Source organism: Prosopis cineraria, unplaced genomic scaffold, assembly GCF_029017545.1.
Source record: "Prosopis cineraria cultivar Desert tree isolate PC_DT_omini unplaced genomic scaffold, ASM2901754v1 PC422, whole genome shotgun sequence".
In the NCBI taxonomy this organism is placed as follows: domain Eukaryota; kingdom Viridiplantae; phylum Streptophyta; class Magnoliopsida; order Fabales; family Fabaceae; genus Prosopis; species Prosopis cineraria.
The window spans coordinates 1-18,158 of record NW_026555747.1 but is presented as its reverse complement, the minus strand read 5'-3'; the positions used below and the strand labels follow the sequence as shown (position 1 = coordinate 18,158).

General features: G+C 31.7%; 2 protein-coding genes and 1 long non-coding RNA gene across 4 annotated transcripts; 1 reads left to right on the top strand and 2 right to left on the bottom strand.

The window, feature by feature from the left end:
- Positions 1 to 2,889: 2,889 nt before the first annotated feature.
- Positions 2,890 to 3,715, bottom strand: LOC129297037 (uncharacterized). Its single transcript, XM_054935416.1, has 2 exons — positions 3,352 to 3,715; positions 2,890 to 3,184 (listed from the first exon to the last, which is right to left on the bottom strand). The coding sequence occupies exons 1-2, from the start codon at positions 3,650 to 3,652 to the stop codon at positions 3,141 to 3,143; spliced, it is 345 nt and encodes a 114-aa protein (XP_054791391.1). The 5' UTR covers positions 3,653 to 3,715; the 3' UTR covers positions 2,890 to 3,140.
- Positions 3,716 to 5,076: 1,361 nt separating this feature from the next.
- LOC129297033 (7-deoxyloganetin glucosyltransferase-like) lies at positions 5,077 to 7,053 on the top strand. Its single transcript, XM_054935415.1, has 2 exons — positions 5,077 to 5,725; positions 5,900 to 7,053. The coding sequence occupies exons 1-2, from the start codon at positions 5,203 to 5,205 to the stop codon at positions 6,832 to 6,834; spliced, it is 1,458 nt and encodes a 485-aa protein (XP_054791390.1). The 5' UTR covers positions 5,077 to 5,202; the 3' UTR covers positions 6,835 to 7,053.
- A 363-nt stretch (positions 7,054 to 7,416) lies between these two features.
- On the bottom strand, positions 7,417 to 10,232 carry LOC129297035 (uncharacterized). 2 transcript variants are annotated; one of them, XR_008590094.1, is made up of 5 exons: positions 9,693 to 10,232; positions 9,089 to 9,206; positions 8,035 to 8,875; positions 7,812 to 7,898; positions 7,417 to 7,662 (listed from the first exon to the last, which is right to left on the bottom strand). It is a non-coding gene; the product is annotated as an uncharacterized LOC129297035 (long non-coding RNA). The 2 variants fall into 2 exon arrangements; XR_008590093.1 differs by having other exon boundaries at positions 7,812 to 8,875.
- Between the last annotated feature and the right edge of the window lie 7,926 nt (positions 10,233 to 18,158).

Sequence of the window (18,158 nt, the reverse complement as noted above, 5' to 3'; positions counted from 1 at the left end):
CGTAACAATGTATATTGCCAACCGACTATATGCAATGCACCACATCTAATAAATACATATTAAATTCACACAAGTAATAGTTTCAAACAAAAGTTTAAATAAGTGTTATTAAAATAGAGGCTCGAAACATGATGCTCTGATACCAATATGTAACACCCTCAAATTTACAAATTGATTTTTCGTAAATTATTAATTCAACAAATCATTTTTTTATTGAACCCTTGTCATACCCTTATCATGGTAGAAAAATTTCTACCATGATACATCCAAGATAATATACCACAGGTCTTAAAATATCTCAAAAAAGTAATTAGAACCATGAGGGACAGACAGGATCCTCATGGCATGATATTTAAATCAGGTCATGAATCAAGAGGGACAAACATAATCCTCTTGGTTATATAATTGTATTTAATAAAAAGGATTAGAGTTTACATGTTGTCAAAATAAGAAATGTCCTAGGTTAGCATAAGATACATTGCATAATACAAAATGAGAGGCGACGTAAAAGATGGTGTCTCATGCACCAAAGTTACGCCTCTGGTGCTTTCTCGGCCGGACTCTCTCCTGTAAAAATATTAACCACGGAGAATGAGACTTAAAAGTCCCAGTAACCAAAAATTAATATGTAATGATGCATGCGGTTGTAACTAATCATGCGATTGCTAAGTGGGCACACAAAACATTTAACAGAACCATATTTTCAAACAAATCGAACAAGTATTTAATTTGCATGACTGCACCTTATATCCTCCTTTCGCCATGCTCAGACGCCAAATCACCCGACCAAAGGTGAGTTGGACCAAGTGACACGCCACTCATTGAGTCCAATGAGGGCTTACCACATGGTAATATTTAACCGAATAGAAATTCCTATTAACACCATACATTAAAATACCCTGACAAGTCATGCATCATTCAAATATCCAAACAGGAATATATCCGAACAATAATATCTCATCATGATAAATAAAAATAAATTTTTGACCCACTTGGCAATAATTTCAAACAAATATATAACAGTATTTATTTTTAATAATTCATAATTTTTTCAAACAATAAGTCAACACATAACCATTCACAAACACACTCATCACAACACATTAATAATGATTATCTTGTGTCTTGAATAACAAGTTCCCTTTCACAATTCCTTTTTCACCACTATCTTTGTCAATATAATCTACATAATTATTTCACAATACTATATATTAATTTTAAATTAAAATAAATAACTCTAATTTAAAGAGTTAGAAAGTCTTAGATCTATAATCCATATTAACACTAATTTAAGATTTATGCCTCATTTAACTTCCAAAATTCTTTTCTAAAATTCTCATACCCTAATAAACTATTTTTTTATCCTCAAATCACTTCTAGTATCACAATTTCATCCTTCTATATTCTAAAAATTCATCCAAAAATAAATTAAAAATTTTAAAATTATTCTGAAGCCTCAAATCACTTTTCTATAACCTCAAAAATACCTATTTATACTTAAATAAATATTTAATAATCAAAGGTTCATCCCTACATCTCAAATTCCACATAAATTCAATCAGATAGATCTAGTTTTTAACTCAAAAATTCTTAAATATGAGTTTCAACCTCAAAAAAATAGTCTATAATATTTATTATATCCCTAAGAGTTTTAACCTATATTTTTAATCCATCATATCATCAGATTAACTATCTTATAGAAAATCCTAATCAGAATATTTACTCTATCCTACAAAATAATCATATCACTAGAAAGCTAATATTATTTAGAAAATAACTATAAAATTAATTTTGTAATTAAATAAATTTTTAAATACTAATCTAAACAGGAAAGTTAGAACATACCTGAAAAAAAAGAAAATAATCCCTCCTTGCGAGAAAACGTCGAGCATCGTGAGAGGAAGAGAGAAAAATAATATAAAAATAAGATTGTGGGTCTCAAAATTATATTAAAAAAACTATAGGCCTGAATTTAATTATTCAAATCTTTGGGTCATAAGTTGCAATTTCTTCTAAATTACATCTTAGCCTCTCATGCTTCCTAATGCACACACCCCCTCCTTTTTATACATGAAGGCATCTCTTCTCTTTCCTCATCTAACCAATGTGGGACTTAGAAAGAACAACCTTTCACCCCTTTTTTTTATTCCTTCTACCTTCTCTCTCTTTTTTTTTAACACACACATAAAAAAATTATTTATGCATTATATCTTAACTAAATATTGCTTATGTGGTTTTAAATTTAAATTTTTAAATTCATAATTAAATACCTAACCATAATATTATTTCTAAATAACCTCAAATAATATAAATTTTTATTATTATCATTTTTTTCCTCAAAACCTAAATTCCAAAATTTTTTTATTATATACAAATCAGAATGTTACACATTTAACTTAAGGACATTGTCACAATCTTAAATAATTGCATTTATGAAAAGTTCAAAATTTTTAAATGGTTTTTGCCATTGCTGCAAAGAAATAAGTTATTTAATTTGATATTTAGTTAAAATGATATTTTCTCACATGATATTCATAAAATAACTAATTAACTTTTAGAGAATTATATATAAGAATATTTTTTATCTATATCAGCAAAAAAAATAGTCAACTTTTGCTTAGGTGTCAATTAAGTGGTCAACGTTTAAGGAATTAGATGGATTAGAACTTTTGCACCAACTCTAATAATGTTATAGGTATTTTTGCTCTTGGTTGATAATTTCATGGATATTTTTGCCCCTTTATTAATTCACATCAGCAATGACTGATGTGTCACATGCACAGTCAGCATCTAATGGTCAAAGTTTATAACGTTAGGTCAAAGTTAACAGTTTAGTCACTTTTACATTCATCTGTATAATGTTATGAATATTTTTATCATTTTTCTCACTTTAAGATATCAAGTACTAGTGGCTAACCACTTTACAAGTATTTTTGCTCATTTACCCAATATTTTATAAGAGAACAAAATCTCCTTTTGTCCATTGACCGTTTAGTCTACCGTTTATAACTTGTCATTTTGTGGGGCGCAAGAAGATTGACAAGTCAAATTTTCCAAGAAGCGCTAGCACCTCGCTGGCCTGCCATTTTCACCGCCCTTTCCCAGTACTCCTTCAGCGCCATCTCTGGGGTCCTTGCCAGTCATGTCGTCACCCTCCAACTTGCCGCCTTCTCCTTCAAAAACTCTGTCATCACCAGCTTCTGCTTCAGCTTCATGGTTAAAATCTAGAATTGATTAAAGCAACAAAGAGAAGCATTGAAGGGAAAGGGAAGGGGTGACAAATTTTCAAAAGAAGGGGGAGAGAGAAGGATGAAATGAGAAGAGATCATAATAGAGAAAAGGAATGGCCACCGATTATGAACACGATATAGGAGTTAAGCCACCCTCTGATATGTGCAGCAAAACTAACTGTCAATGGTTCGTATGAGGAAAGGGAAGAATCGTCACTCCCTCTTGCATCTAATGGAGCCGATACTCTCTGACTCTGAATCTGTTGTACATCTTCGCGAGGCAAAAGTCCTGAAAGCGATAGGTAGAAGACGACGATCATGAACGTGGCAAGGCTGTTCACGCTTTGGATGATCCCGTAGATATTTACGTATGCAAAGTACTTTTCGATCCAGAAGTTCTTGCAGGTGCAAAGCAGAATCATTCTGACAGTAGCGATGCTCGGTCAATTAGTTTACATCTTCGTCGGGACGATGGCTCTTCCTTCCAAGAGAATCTACGGAGTTTGCTTCGCCTCTCTCTTGCCTACGTGTTATGCTTTAGTTCGAAGCCAATTCAAACTTCACCAGTTGGAAGCCAAGTCAGATTTTTCTGGGGCCCACGCAGTAGCAAATCAGCAGATAACGTGAGACTAAACAGCCAATTGATAAAAGGATATTTTTTCTCCTTAAAAAATATTTAAAAAAGATATTATTCTACCTGAAAGTATAGAGTACCCAACACTTTTAAAAAATAAATATAGAAGTAAATTTAGAATTTAATCCCATGATTTTTTTTGTAATTTTAAAAATAATAATTTGACTAAAGCACCTTGGTGCCCAAGTTAACAAGTTTGGATTAAAAAAATTTTCAATTCAAATAAAATGATTTTATAATTCTTTTATAGTTAAATTCCCAACTTTATTAAAATGATTTTAATTTTTAACATTGATGAATTTTAAATTGATCAATAAAAACGTTTTCAACTCAAATAAAGTAATATCATTAATCCCTTTCAACTAAATTTTCAATAAAATTAAAGTAATTTCAACACTAGCAAATTTTAAGTTGGCTAATTGTAAGTGTAGAAGTACAAAATTTTTTTGACTCAAATAAAGTAATTTTATAACTCCTTTAACTAAATTTCAATCCCAATTAAAGCAATTTTAGTGCTAAAAAATTTTAAGTTAGTTAATTGCAAGTTTGAAAATAAAAACTTTCCTAACTCAAAGTGATGTCAAAGCTCATTTCAACTAAATTTCTAACCCAATTAGAGTAATTTTAGTACTAGTAAATTTTAAATTAGTATTTTAGTCAACGTATTGATTTTAAAACTACAAAAAAGGACCAAAGTACTAAAATTTAATTTCATAATTTTTGTGATCCTGATTGGTTATTTACGATATTTGAGACTCCTTGTTTATAATTTTCCTAATTTTTCCCCTATTAAATATTTAAAATAATTGAGATTTGAGAAATGAGAATTCGAAGTTCACTGCTGCTCCTCGGTCCCACAAAAAAAAAAAAAAAAGGTTCACCCGCTGCTCAAACCAGCCCGCCGAGAAATTCACGGCTCTCCAACTTTGACTGCCACGGATTATCACTCTAGTCAACACCGCAAAATTAACATCTTCAACACATCCTTGCAATTCTTGATGTGTTTTGTTTTGTTTTGCCTTTTTTTTTGACCGAATTGCGATTCTCCATGTTTGAAAGAACACGATCAGATGAAGACAAGCATCCATAATATAGTGATATTATAATCAATACACTTGACCTAAATAAACCAACTTGGGAAACACGCATAATATAGTGATATTATAATCAATACACTGCCCTTAAAATAAACCAACTTATTTTGGTGGTTTCCAAAGTCTCGAGTTTGGCGGATCTATCATATATAACTTGACACACTATGCATGATAACCTACTCCATTACCTCTGCTTCTAACAGAGTCTTGCAATACAGAGAAAGAGAGAGAAAGCAGAAGACAAATGGATTCTACAGAAAGAGGAGGATCAAAGCCCCACGTTGTGATCACTCCCTTTCCAATTCAAAGCCATTTGAACACCTTCTTGAATTTGGCCAAACTACTTCATTCGAGAGGCTTTCACATAACATATGTTCACACTGAGTACAACCATAAACGCTTGCTTAACTCGAAAGGTCCTCGAGCTCTCGAGGGTCTCCCTGATTTTCGCTTTGAAACCATCCCTGATGGCCTTCCTTATACTGAAGCAAACACTACCCAACATTTACCTTCTTTATGTGAATCTACCTCAAAGAATTGCCTCCCCTATTTTACAAATCTTCTCAAGAGGCTTCAAGAGTCTGCCTCTGAGGGCCTTGTGCCTCCTGTTACTTCCTTGATTTCTGATGTTGTCATGGCATTTACTGTTAAAGCTGCTCAAGAATGGGGACTTCCTATTGCTTTGTATTGCCCTATAAGTGCTATCTCTTATTTGGCTAATTGGCACGGTCGCACTCTTCTTGATAAGGGTATCATTCCCTTGAAAGGTAACCCATTGATGATGTCACTCATTCTTATTTCTTTTTTATCTTGTTCTTTTGTGGGTGTGTATAAGCCATTAATGTTATCCACTCTTTGTGTGTGAATGTGTCGTGTCATTTCTTTGGTCTATTCATTAAAATGATGAATCTGCAACAACGTTTTGTTTATTATTGGTGCAGATGAGAGTCAACTGACAGATGGATACTTGGATACTAAACTAGATTGGCTTTCAGGAATGAAAAATATCAGATTGAGAGATCTGCAAAGCTATTTTTATTCACTAGAGCCAAATGATCATCTAATGCTAAACTTTTGTATGAACGAGCTACAAACAGCAAGAGCTGCTCAAGCCATCATTTTCAATACATTCAGTGAGTTCGAAAGCGAGGCGTTGGATACTCTTTCTTCTATCTTTCCTACTATTTACACCATAGGCCCTGTCCCTTTGCTTTTAAATCAAATTCCACATAACCATAACTTAAATTCCATTGGCTCCAATCTTTGGAAAGAAGAGACTCATTGCATCCAATGGCTAGAATCCAAGAAACCTAAGTCCGTAATTTATGTTAATTTTGGAAGCGTGACGGTTATGACTCTAGAACAACTACACGAGTTTTCTTGGGGATTAGCCAACAGCAAGAAATACTTCTTGTGGATAATAAGGCCTGATCTTGTGAAGGAAGGCTCAGTATCTCCCGAGTTTCTGAGTGAGACCAAAGAAAGAGGCCTCATAGCCAATTGGTGTGAACAAGAGAAAGTGTTAAATCATCCTTCAATTGGAGGGTTTTTAACGCATTGTGGATGGAATTCCATAATAGAGAGTGTATGTGCAGGGGTTCCAATGGCTTGTTGGCCTTTTTATGGAGACCAGCAAACTAACTGCAGGTATGCTTGCATGGAGTGGGGAATTGGGGTTGAGATTGACATTAACGTGAAGAGGCAAGTGGTGGAGAGTCTTGTGAACAAGTTGATGGAAGGAGAGAAAGGGAGTGAAATGAGACAAAAGGTTCTAGAATGGCAAAAAATTTCAAACGAGGCAATTAAATTTGGTGGCTCTTCTTACGTCAACTTGGAAAATTTGATTAGTCAAGTGTTGATCAACAGCAAAAACTAAGTTGTTACATGAAAATTTTAATTCTTTTGCATATCTCAATTCATAGTTTCTTTTTTTTGGTTTTCTGCATATGCATTAAAACTCTTCAACAAAATATATTTTTATAGTGTGGATTGGATTTATCAGAGTCATAGAGATAGTATTAGCCCTGATGTAACTTTGAATTTAGTCATATTTTCAATAAAGTTATGGAAGAACCAACGAAGTTATGTTGTAATATGTTTGATTGTGTATTAATTCCCCCGACATTATGAGGAGAGCCATCTTCACTTGTAATCAAGTTTTTCCATTAGTAATTTTAATATTTCTTTCCTTATGGTATCCTCCTCCTGAAACTTCTCTTTCCATTTCTGAAAACTTAAAACCTCATTTAAGTTAAATTTGGTTTAGAAAGTCTACTCTCTAAATTGTTTATAACTATAATCGTTTTAGAAAGTGACATTTAAAAAATATATTTAGGGACTTTTTTTTTAGGATTGGAGGTAATTTGATTTATTTTTAAATCACGTCCAATCCAAAAAATGCCACTATTTTTTACCATTACGTCAATTTTTAGCATCCATAAATAAGAATCAACTATGATAAACAAAGCCCATATTTATTTTTACTGATTAGAAAACAGTATATAATATACAGTACAAAGAGAATATCGAATCAGAACTTCACTAACCTCACAAGCACAGATTCTGTTTCCTGATGTCAGCTAGCAGTACGAAAATACCAAAAGAATTATAGATAATACCTTACAACACCCTCACACTGTGACATGGCTTATTTGTATTGCAAATATTGCAGTTCGTCCACTTTGCCAGATCGATATTGCCACACCTAAGATAATTGTAACACAACGACATCCATTACAAGAAGTTTACAAGAAAAAAGTAAAATCCAATCCGATATTAACATGTGTCATATAAGAAAATTCAATTGGCAATAAAATTGATAACCTGCACCCAAATGCTTTATGACAAACAAACCTGGTCAATTGCACAAGGAATCAAGCAACGGAGATTCTCTTTGCCAGAAAAAAGGTGAGGAATTGAACTGGGAAATGACGGAACAGCCTGTATGAAGAAATGAAGCTTACATAATACTTCCATGTATGATGCACAAACTTCCAAATTTCCATCAGGATCAAACAAAAAGGAATATAGAAAAGCAACTTTTCCATTTTTTTAACATGAGGGATAAATATGTTACATGCAAATTGCTTTTTGACCACATTTTCTGCCTCAACAAAGACATCCACACGCGCGCGCCCTAGTACACATTAAGTTCAGTGTTCCAGACAAATCAAGAAACATCAGATTGTGGTGGAAATTCTGCTGATATGGAAAAACTTTTACATCAAAATTAGCAAGTGGACAACTTGAAATGAAGAATACCAACAACCAGATCAAAAGGCAACACAAAGATAATTACAGCTAAACGAAACCTTTCAGAGGCTTGAAAAGACAACCACAGGAAGAAGGGGAGTAAGCATTGAACATCTATAAAGTGCAAATGGATTTCCTACACCAATGATTTTCACCTTCACACATTCTATAAAGATCAACTGACCGCAAAATTGCACTTGAGATGTCAAAAACTATAAATGATGAGAAAAGTGCAAAAGTCTTCGTTTTCATTTCAATTTCCAAGATGCTCCCAGAAGATTCAATATCATTTAAGCATTGTCAATTTTTTGGTCAAAATCAGTTACTCAATGGCAGCAAGATTCCATAATTCATATAGATTCATATCCAATGAAATTCCTAAAACCATAGGTAATATTAAATTGGATAAAACATCTTAAATTTGTGAAAGCATACTTGAAAATATATCATCAGGCCAAAGCTACATTCCTGTCTCACTCACCCGCCAACAAAATCAAAATCAGAAGAAATGAAAGTCTTGCAATATCAAAACTGTAGCAATAATATCCTTAGCATTTTCTCGTGCAACTCTTTGGCTCTCCTCTTTGCTGAGATTTTTTCACAAGAACTTCTCATCATCTGTGAGTTGTATAATAAGAGGAACCTTAAAGGCATCTTGCAAATACCTAGACACATTTTAACAAAGTTAACACCTTCAAAAACCACAATGGTTTAATGTAATTCTTCATTTTCTTTTGTCAAAAGATTTGAACAGTACAAGCTAATTTACAAACTTCCGTTTCTCTCGCTGCCTACTTTGTGGCAGAGTCAATTGAATTATATATCTACATATTGACTGGTTTTTTCTCTTATAACTGCCGAACACAAACTCTACTTACTTTGTAAACATGAACGGAACCAGATGACCCAGATGGTAAGCTTCTGAAGATGGTAATGACACCAAGGGCTGGGATCAACTGAGCTGTGACAGGGCTTCCTTGCAAAGCATCATATGACCTGCATCGTAAATTTAAAAATAATTAATTTTAAATTCCAAAAAAGAAAAATTACGAAGATAATATATTCAAAGATAATGACACCAAAAAGAAGACACACGAAAAGAACAACAATACAATAATCCCAGTTGATACGAAGCTTTTAACAATAACGATTACAAATTCATATACTAATCAAATTAGATTCTCAGTCGAGTAACTGCCAAATTTCTACCCGTTCCTCCACCAATACTAAAGGGAAAGAGAGAAACAGTGTTGCAGAAGATGAAGTTCAAGGCTACTAACAACAAGCATCACTAATGCAAGCCATTAAACAGGTAGATAAGCAGCAGGGGGCATAGAACTAAGTATGCACTAATATTGTGTGAGACACAATACTACTGACAACAGAGCGGTGTTTGGAGAGAAGAATCAAATCAAGGTAAACAAGATATCAAAGAAAGTCTACTATTAAAGACATATTTCTTTTCCAATGGAACAGATTTACATGGTTCTTTGACCAGTATAAAGCTTTGGGGAATCCCTGAATATAGCACTCATGTGCCAATTCATTCTCCACCGTTGCATCCACCTTCGCCAAAACTGTCACATTCTGAGACTTCAACTCGGTGGCGTACTCTGGCATTTTTGAAGAGTTTAAGATCACCGGAGAAGTAGAGGGAGAGAGATCTGTCTGTGACTGAGAGGGGAGAGAAGTTGACTAGTAGGAACAGATCAACGCTTTCTGGCCTTTGCACGACACAGTTGATTGAGGATTTGGGGTTTTGGTCCCATGATCATGGCCGGCGGTTCTCAGCTGCTCCCTCTTCAACGTCGCTCGAACCAGTCTCTCCCAATTGTCACGAACTGTAGCCACGTTGCCTCCAGCACCTACCAAAGCAACCGATGCCCAACGTGGTTGGGCTCCGGAGAGGATACAGATAGGAGGAGGCGCCAAAGAGAGGAAAAGAAGAGAGAACGCAGTTTGAGTGTGTGTGAGTGCGTGTGTGGGTGCGCCGGCGTTTTTCCTCTTCACTTTCTAAACTGCTGCCCGGTTTCCTCTCCAAACAATCTAGATTAAATTAAACTTAATTCCCATTATTGTCAACTATTTCTAAAAATTAAATAACGATATCTTAATCAGGTCAAGCAACTACAAGAACGACGACGACGACAATAACAACGACAACATCTTAAAAGTTAAAACCATCACCTTTTTTTTTTCTTTTTGTAAATTGCAGGTCTTTCTTTTTAATTTTTAACTAGAACCAACTCTTTTGATTACTATGATATGATATTAAATAGCTATTACTTATTCTATTATTTTTTTTCAATATAAATTTTTTATTATCTTGAAATGATTTTATTTTTTTAAGTTATTATAATTTTATTGTTTCTTTGTACATTTAATTTTAATAAAATTATTTTTTATTATTTTATAAATATGTATAATTATATTTTAAAAATGTTAATATTTATTGGATATAAGTTTTGCCTCTCATTAACAAAATTTTCAAGTCCATCACTGAAAAGAAACAAGAAGATTTTAGAAAAAAATACTAATAAAATCCCTTTGAATTACATAAATGACAATATGATTTTCTTGAAATGCCATAATTCTATTGAAATTCTTAGAGACTCTTCGATAATTAATAAATGATCAAATTACCCTCATAATAATATCATGATTTTGACAAGCGAATTTGTGATTTGTTCTATTAACCGATTAATTAAATTGCCTTAGAAAATTTTATAAATGATGGATGTGAAAGCTAACGATTTTATCAACAGATTTCAAACTTAAATTAACTGGTTAATTAAACTCCTCTTCTATTTAAACTTCTTTCCAAATAAGATCCTAAATTTTCACATTAAATAAATAAATATTATTTAAAATAAAATTAAATTAGAGTTATAGAGTATACAGAAATATGAAATATCAATCATTTGAAAAATATTGTAAAAAAGGGGGTCAAAAAATGTCAATTCACAAAATTTTGGGTTATTTGTTGTAGCCAACATTGCGTCGTTACGGCGGACCACACCGAGACTAATTTGATCTACATATTAATCAATGTTCTACACATAAACGGTGAAGGTAATTTGCTTTGAATTTCAAAATTTAAGATTCATAATACTATTCATGCAATATTTTAGGATTTATGGTGTTCATTAACAAGTGAAATATCAGCAATGCACTGTCACATCATCATTTGACTGGACCCTACAAGTAAACAGTAACAACATTATCTATAGTTAATGATGGAGTAATTTATTTTGGATTTAGAAGTTTTGAATTTTTTTATATATTTTAAGAGTTTATGATTTATGGTGTTTTTTGTATAATACTTAAGGCTCCAGAATATTCATTAACTCAAAAAGTAATAATCAATAATTAATATATATATATATATATATATAATTAAATAAAAAAGCCAATCTTCGCAGCTCTTTCCCATGAAAAGGAGAGCACTCGAGATATGGCTGATATAGTCTAAAGAAGATTCCTTTGGGCTTTACTTGAGGAAGATAACACGCGCTACACTGCAATACACACAACAAACTGAAAGCGGAAATAAATATTGGACCCTCTCTTCTCAACTTGTGCATGATTCGTTTTAACCTAATACAATAGCTATTTCTCAACTGGATGTTTATTGTGATTAATTCTATTAATTTAAAAATATGGTATCTCAATTCACTTAATAAAGAACCAAGCAAAAGGAAAGACATGGTCTTACTTTTTAACCAGTAAGTTGAATTATATTTTTCACTTGTTATTTTTTGTCATTTTTAATTTTTATATATGTTTCTCACATTCATTCTATACTTCCTTCTTAAAACTATAGTATTATATCACATTACTACCAATAAGAGTGTGTCTCCCAGAATGAGGACATTTGACTCGTTTGACAAATGAGTCACCATTAAGTATTTATTTAATTAATCAAGTTTTTAATCAAAAAATCGTGGCATGTTATACAATTTCATTAGTGTGTGTGTGTGTGTGTGTGGTTTTTTTTTTTTACAATGTCCACTTCAACTAAATCAGAGCAATGACTGTGATTATTGCCTGATAAAATTCATAAAGGATATCATCACCCATGCCCCTATCACATTGTCAAACAAGGTATATTAAATTTAATTGCATTTAAATTATAAGAAAAATTAATCTTTTAGTCCTTCAACTTTTAACTCCAGTCCCTCAACTATGACTTGCTACGACTCAGTCCTTCAACTATAACTTGCTGCAACTCAGTCCTTCAACTTTTGATTTACTTATAACTCGGTCCTTATTTTTTAATTTTTTTTAAAAAATTTTATCAAATAAGAGGAATAAAAAATGCTCATATATTATTTTAAAATACCCTCTTCTTATTTATTAATATGAGATATAAACTAACATGAAAATAAAATTAACAAAGGTTAAGGTATTAATTTGTAAGTGATTCAAAAGTTGAGGGACTGAGTCATAGGTGAATTATAGTTGAGGGACTAAGTCACAGTGAGTCATAGTTGAGGGACTGAGTTACAAGTGACTTAAAAGTTGGAGGACTAAAAGATTAATTTTTTCTAAATTATAAATTTTAATCAACTTTAAATAGCTAGCTATTAACTTGAACTTGTTGTGATTATTTGTTCACAGTACTTTGAGAATGCTTACTGTGTTCATTATACAGCTGCACATGTAGAAAAAATTTTTGAAGAGGTAGCCCAAGCCTTGTTTAATATGTGGGTAGTGGTAGTAGTTAAGCCAACCTAATAGTTAGTTAATTAGGTATATATGTTTTTCATGTTACATTTTTTTGGCCAATTTTATGCCTAAGGCCACTTAATTAGTTTTGAAAATTTAATTAGTTTGCAAATTATGGTTTATGGGGCTATAGGTATAGGAATTTAATTTATTATCCTTAAATAGTAACTTTCATAGAAACATTCATTGTATTATTTTTGGATGTTGGCCAACTGGTTTTCTTTTCTATTTTGTGTATCTTTATGTAGGAGGGCTGCTTGAAAAGCAACTTATCCTTTAAAAAAAAACACCACAAATACTTGACGGTTATTTAGATATAATATTTAAAAATAACTGTCAAGTTTTACCCCTAATACTTGATGGGTATATCTAAATGATTGTAAAGTATTTATGGCAAGAATCAGCTAAAATGAGAACTAATTTTTGCCATAATTACTTGACGGTAACTTACAAATAACCATCAAGTATTACCCAAATACTTGACGGTTTATAACTGTCAAATAAATATAGCCCTAATATATGGTGTCATTTTACTTGACGGTTAAAAATTGATAAATACAGGCTAAAATAACCATCAAGTATAGGAGTCTTTTGTAGTAGTGTTTTTATAATGGTTTAGCTGAGACAGTTCCTCCCATGAAATCGGGAACTCATTCACGCAATATCAGGTATTCAATATGCATGGTCCACAAGATCTGTGGCATAATCTTCCTATTTGCAACGCGTTCCATCGTTAACTGTTAGCCTATGTTCCCGAGATATTTATGGATAATGGTTATGACTTTGTGAGATTTGGGGCTTGTTGAGAATATGGCTTGTTGTGAGGTGACAATTTAGCTAAAGATTTCGAGTCTTAAGAGATTCATAGACTTAAGTTGTCTTAGTCAAGTTATTCGTCATGATCTAGGCTGGCCATGTTGTTGGATCACTTACTGGACTTGACTTTTCAATTTCTGACCTATTTTATACTATAGTCATGGTAAACAACATTTTAGTTTTAGCCCAAACAATAACATTTTACTCTACTCATAACAAAATGTGGAAAGATAAAATTAGAAAAAAAAAATGAATCATCCACCTTTTATACAAAATAATTTATGAAAAGAACTACTCCCTCCATTTAAAAATGTAAAGCATTTTTTGATAAGTTTAATGTTTAAAAATATAAGGCATTTTTAGTCTTTCGAGGTGTATTCTTTGTCTTTTTATCCAAAAATGTCCCTACTGATAATGACTTTATATTTATTATAGGGTGCTTAATATGAATAAATATGAAAAGATAGGGTTAGTTTAAAGTAGGTAACTACTTTATTAGAAGTGAAATTCGGTTAAAAATGCCTTACATTTTTAATGGAGGAAGTATCAATTATTTCTAGAAGGTAATTTATATATACCGTCAGAGGGAGCACAACACGACACACTTGTGAATTTTTTTGGAAGAATTACAATCAGGTCCCATACAGAAAAATTAATTACTGCAAAGTCCATTAACAACTGAACTAAATTGTATTGATAACAAATATAATTAATTGGTACCTAGCAATGCTACTTGCTATTTCATACTTCAAATACTCTTCACGTTTTTTAATATACGAGAATTCTAATCAATTTATATAGTCCAAGAAAATTTGTTAATTTTAATAATTATGTTTGAAATTGAAATATTTGAACTAAAATACTAATGTAATTGATGCTTATTTTTTCCTCTAATTTAATTATACTATCCATTTACAAGGGACAATTTGAAAAAGAAAATGTAATTAATATTTCTTAAAATTTATAGTTTTTCTTATAATAAAAAAACAAAAAATAAGATAATTTATCTTATATTTGAAAACAAAGTAGTATTATGAAATACATATTTGGGACAGGCTTCTTTTCATTACTTGAAGAGTGGTTATCTAGTTAGTGTTTTTTTTTTTTTAATTGGGCGGTGGGTGGTTAGGACTTGACCCAATTACCATACATAGGTTAATTCATGAGGATTTTTCTCTCCCATCAAGCTAGAATGTGTTTGTGGGATATTATCATTCTCTGTCTGTATGATTAAAAGGTCATTCACAAAACTGAATTTGACCGTACGTTATGAAGCATGATACCAAGAGGAAAATACATATATAACTACTTCTGGTTCTGGATACATACACATATGTTTTATTTAGTTCACTAACATTAAAATTTAAAAATATAATTTGAGTAATTCATGAGTAACATTTGAATGTACTATCATATCGATCAGCATATAGGACAATCATGATTAAATTTACACGTCTTATATCTTTACAGATCTACATAAATGCACAGTCACTATTACAAAAATATAAATATAAGACACGGTAAAAAATATTGATCAAATAAAAATACGTCATATATGAGAGAGACTGGTGACGTTCAAAAAATAAATGACGGTTGTTTATATACTCATCATATGTTTTTAAACTTTAAATGACGGATATCTAAAAAATCTGTCATTATTTCAAACCAACGTTTTATTTTCTAGAAGAAAAAAATAAAAAATAAAATTGCACTTTAAATGACGGGTATTTCAAATACCCATCATTTAAAATTTAGACAATATATGATAGGTATACAGACAACCGTCATATATTGTGGTCCAACGTTTTAGTTTCCTAAAATAAAAAAAAAAAAATTCAAAAACTTTAAATCACAGGTGTTTGAAACACCGGTCACAACAATATATGACGGTTTTTTTTAAACATCCATCATATATTGTCCGCCAACATTTCAATTTCTTAGAGGGAAAAAAATAAAAAAATTTAAGCTTTAAATGACGGTTGTTTCAAACACCATCATTTAAGTTTTCCATTATATATGACCGGTGTTTTAAACACCTGTCATATATTCATGAATAAATAACAGGTATTATTATACCTGTCATGTATTTCCTTTTTTATTTGTTTTTGGTCTCATTTTTCATTCCTCCGTTCGTCTTCTTGGTATTCTCTCTTCTCCACTTCTACATGAAATCGATAGAAATCTCTCAATCTTCCTCCATTGTTGTTGTCGACCACTTTAGTTCTCTCCAACGTGAAAGTGCTCCTCCTATGCCATCCGTTACCCCTCTCATTTGCTTCCTCTTTATGTTTCATTCTCTCTTCTCCAAGATACATGGGTCTATGATTTCTATGATTTTTCTTTATTTTTCTTCCAATATCCTTAGATTTCTGGATTATGAGGTTGATTTATTTAATGTTATGGGTTTTTTATTAGTTGATTTTTGTTATTTAAATTTCTCCTTATTTATTGCCCATTTTGATATTGTGGGGTGTCAAAAATTGTTGATGTTGATGTTTTATTGACTTGAGAATGATAGTAGATGATATACTTAGCCTTAGGATGATTTTAAGATAAAAATTAGTGATTTAAAATGGGATATTATGATGATTGTATTTTTTCTATGAATTTTGACTGATTTATTTTAATAATTTTTAATTGAAATTTCGTGCATTGTTTGATCAGAGTAGTTTTGTCGTTCAAAATTACATATTAAAATGTACTAGTATATCAGTTTTCATTATAATGGAGTTCATTTTAGTGGCCAAAACTGACGCGCAGTTTCTCTAAAAATTATTGCTATTTTATTGATATTTGTACATTTGGTAAAGAATGATTTGTTCTTGGCTTGGGATTGCTAATATAGGATATATGTAACCTTAAAATGATCAATAGATAGAAACAATGATTCAAAATGATGTTTATAGGTTTTTCCTTTTCTATGATTTTTGAACGAATTTTAGATATAATTTTATAATAATTAGAGTTAATTTGAAAATGCTATTTTGTGAGAATTGTTAGTTTTATGATTGTATCTGATGATGAAATTAGTTAGTTGAGTGAGATGTCAGGATTGAAAAGAGGGTTTTAGCCTGAGAATACTTTCTTTTTATACCGTTATGCTATCGAATTTTTTTTTGGCGATTGAAGGAGTATGTGAATGCTCATGCATTGTGACTAATGATTCATTAATTACTCTATATTATATGTAGAGTAATCAATTTTTATTGATAATTTTTTTATCATTCCTTTCCTCTCCATGTTCATGAGTCACTAATTGCATTTTTTTGAATGAATTGTCCTTTAGATTAAAAAGTTATGGATAAAGAATGGATGTCTACCAATCGATTATGTTCATTTGAATGGTGTGAAAGAGTTTATGAGGTTTGCTCTTGAGCATGTAAAAGAGCCTAGAAGAATAATGTGTCCTTGTGGTCTTTTGAAGCAAATTAGTGCATCTGAGTTGGAAGACCATTTAACGTGCTATGGAATTGATAAAAATTACAAGTGTTGGCATAAGCATGAGATGGAGAGACTAGAGAGAATGAGTCTACTAGTAATTGGTAGTATAAAGAAAGCTTTGAATTAGATGATTATGACGCAGATACTTATAAGGGTGATTGTCTTGAAGAGATGGCCAATGCAATTGAAAGGAAACTTAAGGATTGTCCTGAAATGTTAGAGATGTTGAAAAGTGATGCGAGAAACCTTTATATGTTGGTTGCACCAAATTCACAAAGTTATCAGCGGTGTTAAAATTGTACAACTTAAAGTGGGTAATGGATGGAGTGATAAGAGCTTTACAGAAAATTTTACACTTATAAAAACAACTTCTACTTGTGAACAACAAAACTTCCAAAGACTATGTATGAGGTTAAAACAATGATACGCTCAATTGGCATGAGTTATGAGAAAAATACATGCCTGTTCTAATGATTTCATATTATTTAGAAATGAATATGCATTATTAATGAATGTCCACAATGTAATGCCTTGTGCTACAAAGAGAATTGGAAGAATGCAAAGAAGGCGTTATGGTACTTTTCAATTGTACCTAGATTTAGACAGCTGTGGCAGTAGTGCAGAGGATGTAAAAAATTTGACATGGCATAGATGAATGGATCAAAGATAGGAAGCTTTGACATCTAGTTGACTCTTCTCAATGAAAAAAATTGATCTCGATTATCCTGACTTTGGAGCAGAAGATAGAAACCTTCGCCTTGTATTATCTACTGATGGAATGAATTCCACAAGGCTTCAAAATAGCAGTCACAGTACATGGCCAGTTATTTCAGTAATATAACTTACCTCCATTGTTAGTATGAAGCGAAAATATATAATGCTATTCATTCTAATTCGGGGTCAAAACAGCTGGGAAATGACATAGACATTATTTAGCTCCTTTAATTGAAAATTTAAAATTAT

What these genes read in the sequence shown, in the direction of transcription:
- LOC129297037 (XM_054935416.1), bottom strand. Translation starts at nt 3,652, where the DNA reads ATGATTCTGCTTTGCACCTGCAAGAACTTCTGGATCGAAAAGTACTTT. An exon ending in CTATATCGTGTTCATAATCG is followed by an intron (nt 3,185 to 3,351) that starts GTGGCCATTCCT and finishes TGGTGATGACAG; the next exon opens with AGTTTTTGAAGGAGAAGGCG.
- LOC129297033 (XM_054935415.1), top strand. Translation starts at nt 5,203, where the DNA reads ATGGATTCTACAGAAAGAGGAGGATCAAAGCCCCACGTTGTGATCACT. An exon ending in GGGTATCATTCCCTTGAAAG is followed by an intron (nt 5,726 to 5,899) that starts GTAACCCATTGA and finishes TTATTGGTGCAG; the next exon opens with ATGAGAGTCAACTGACAGAT.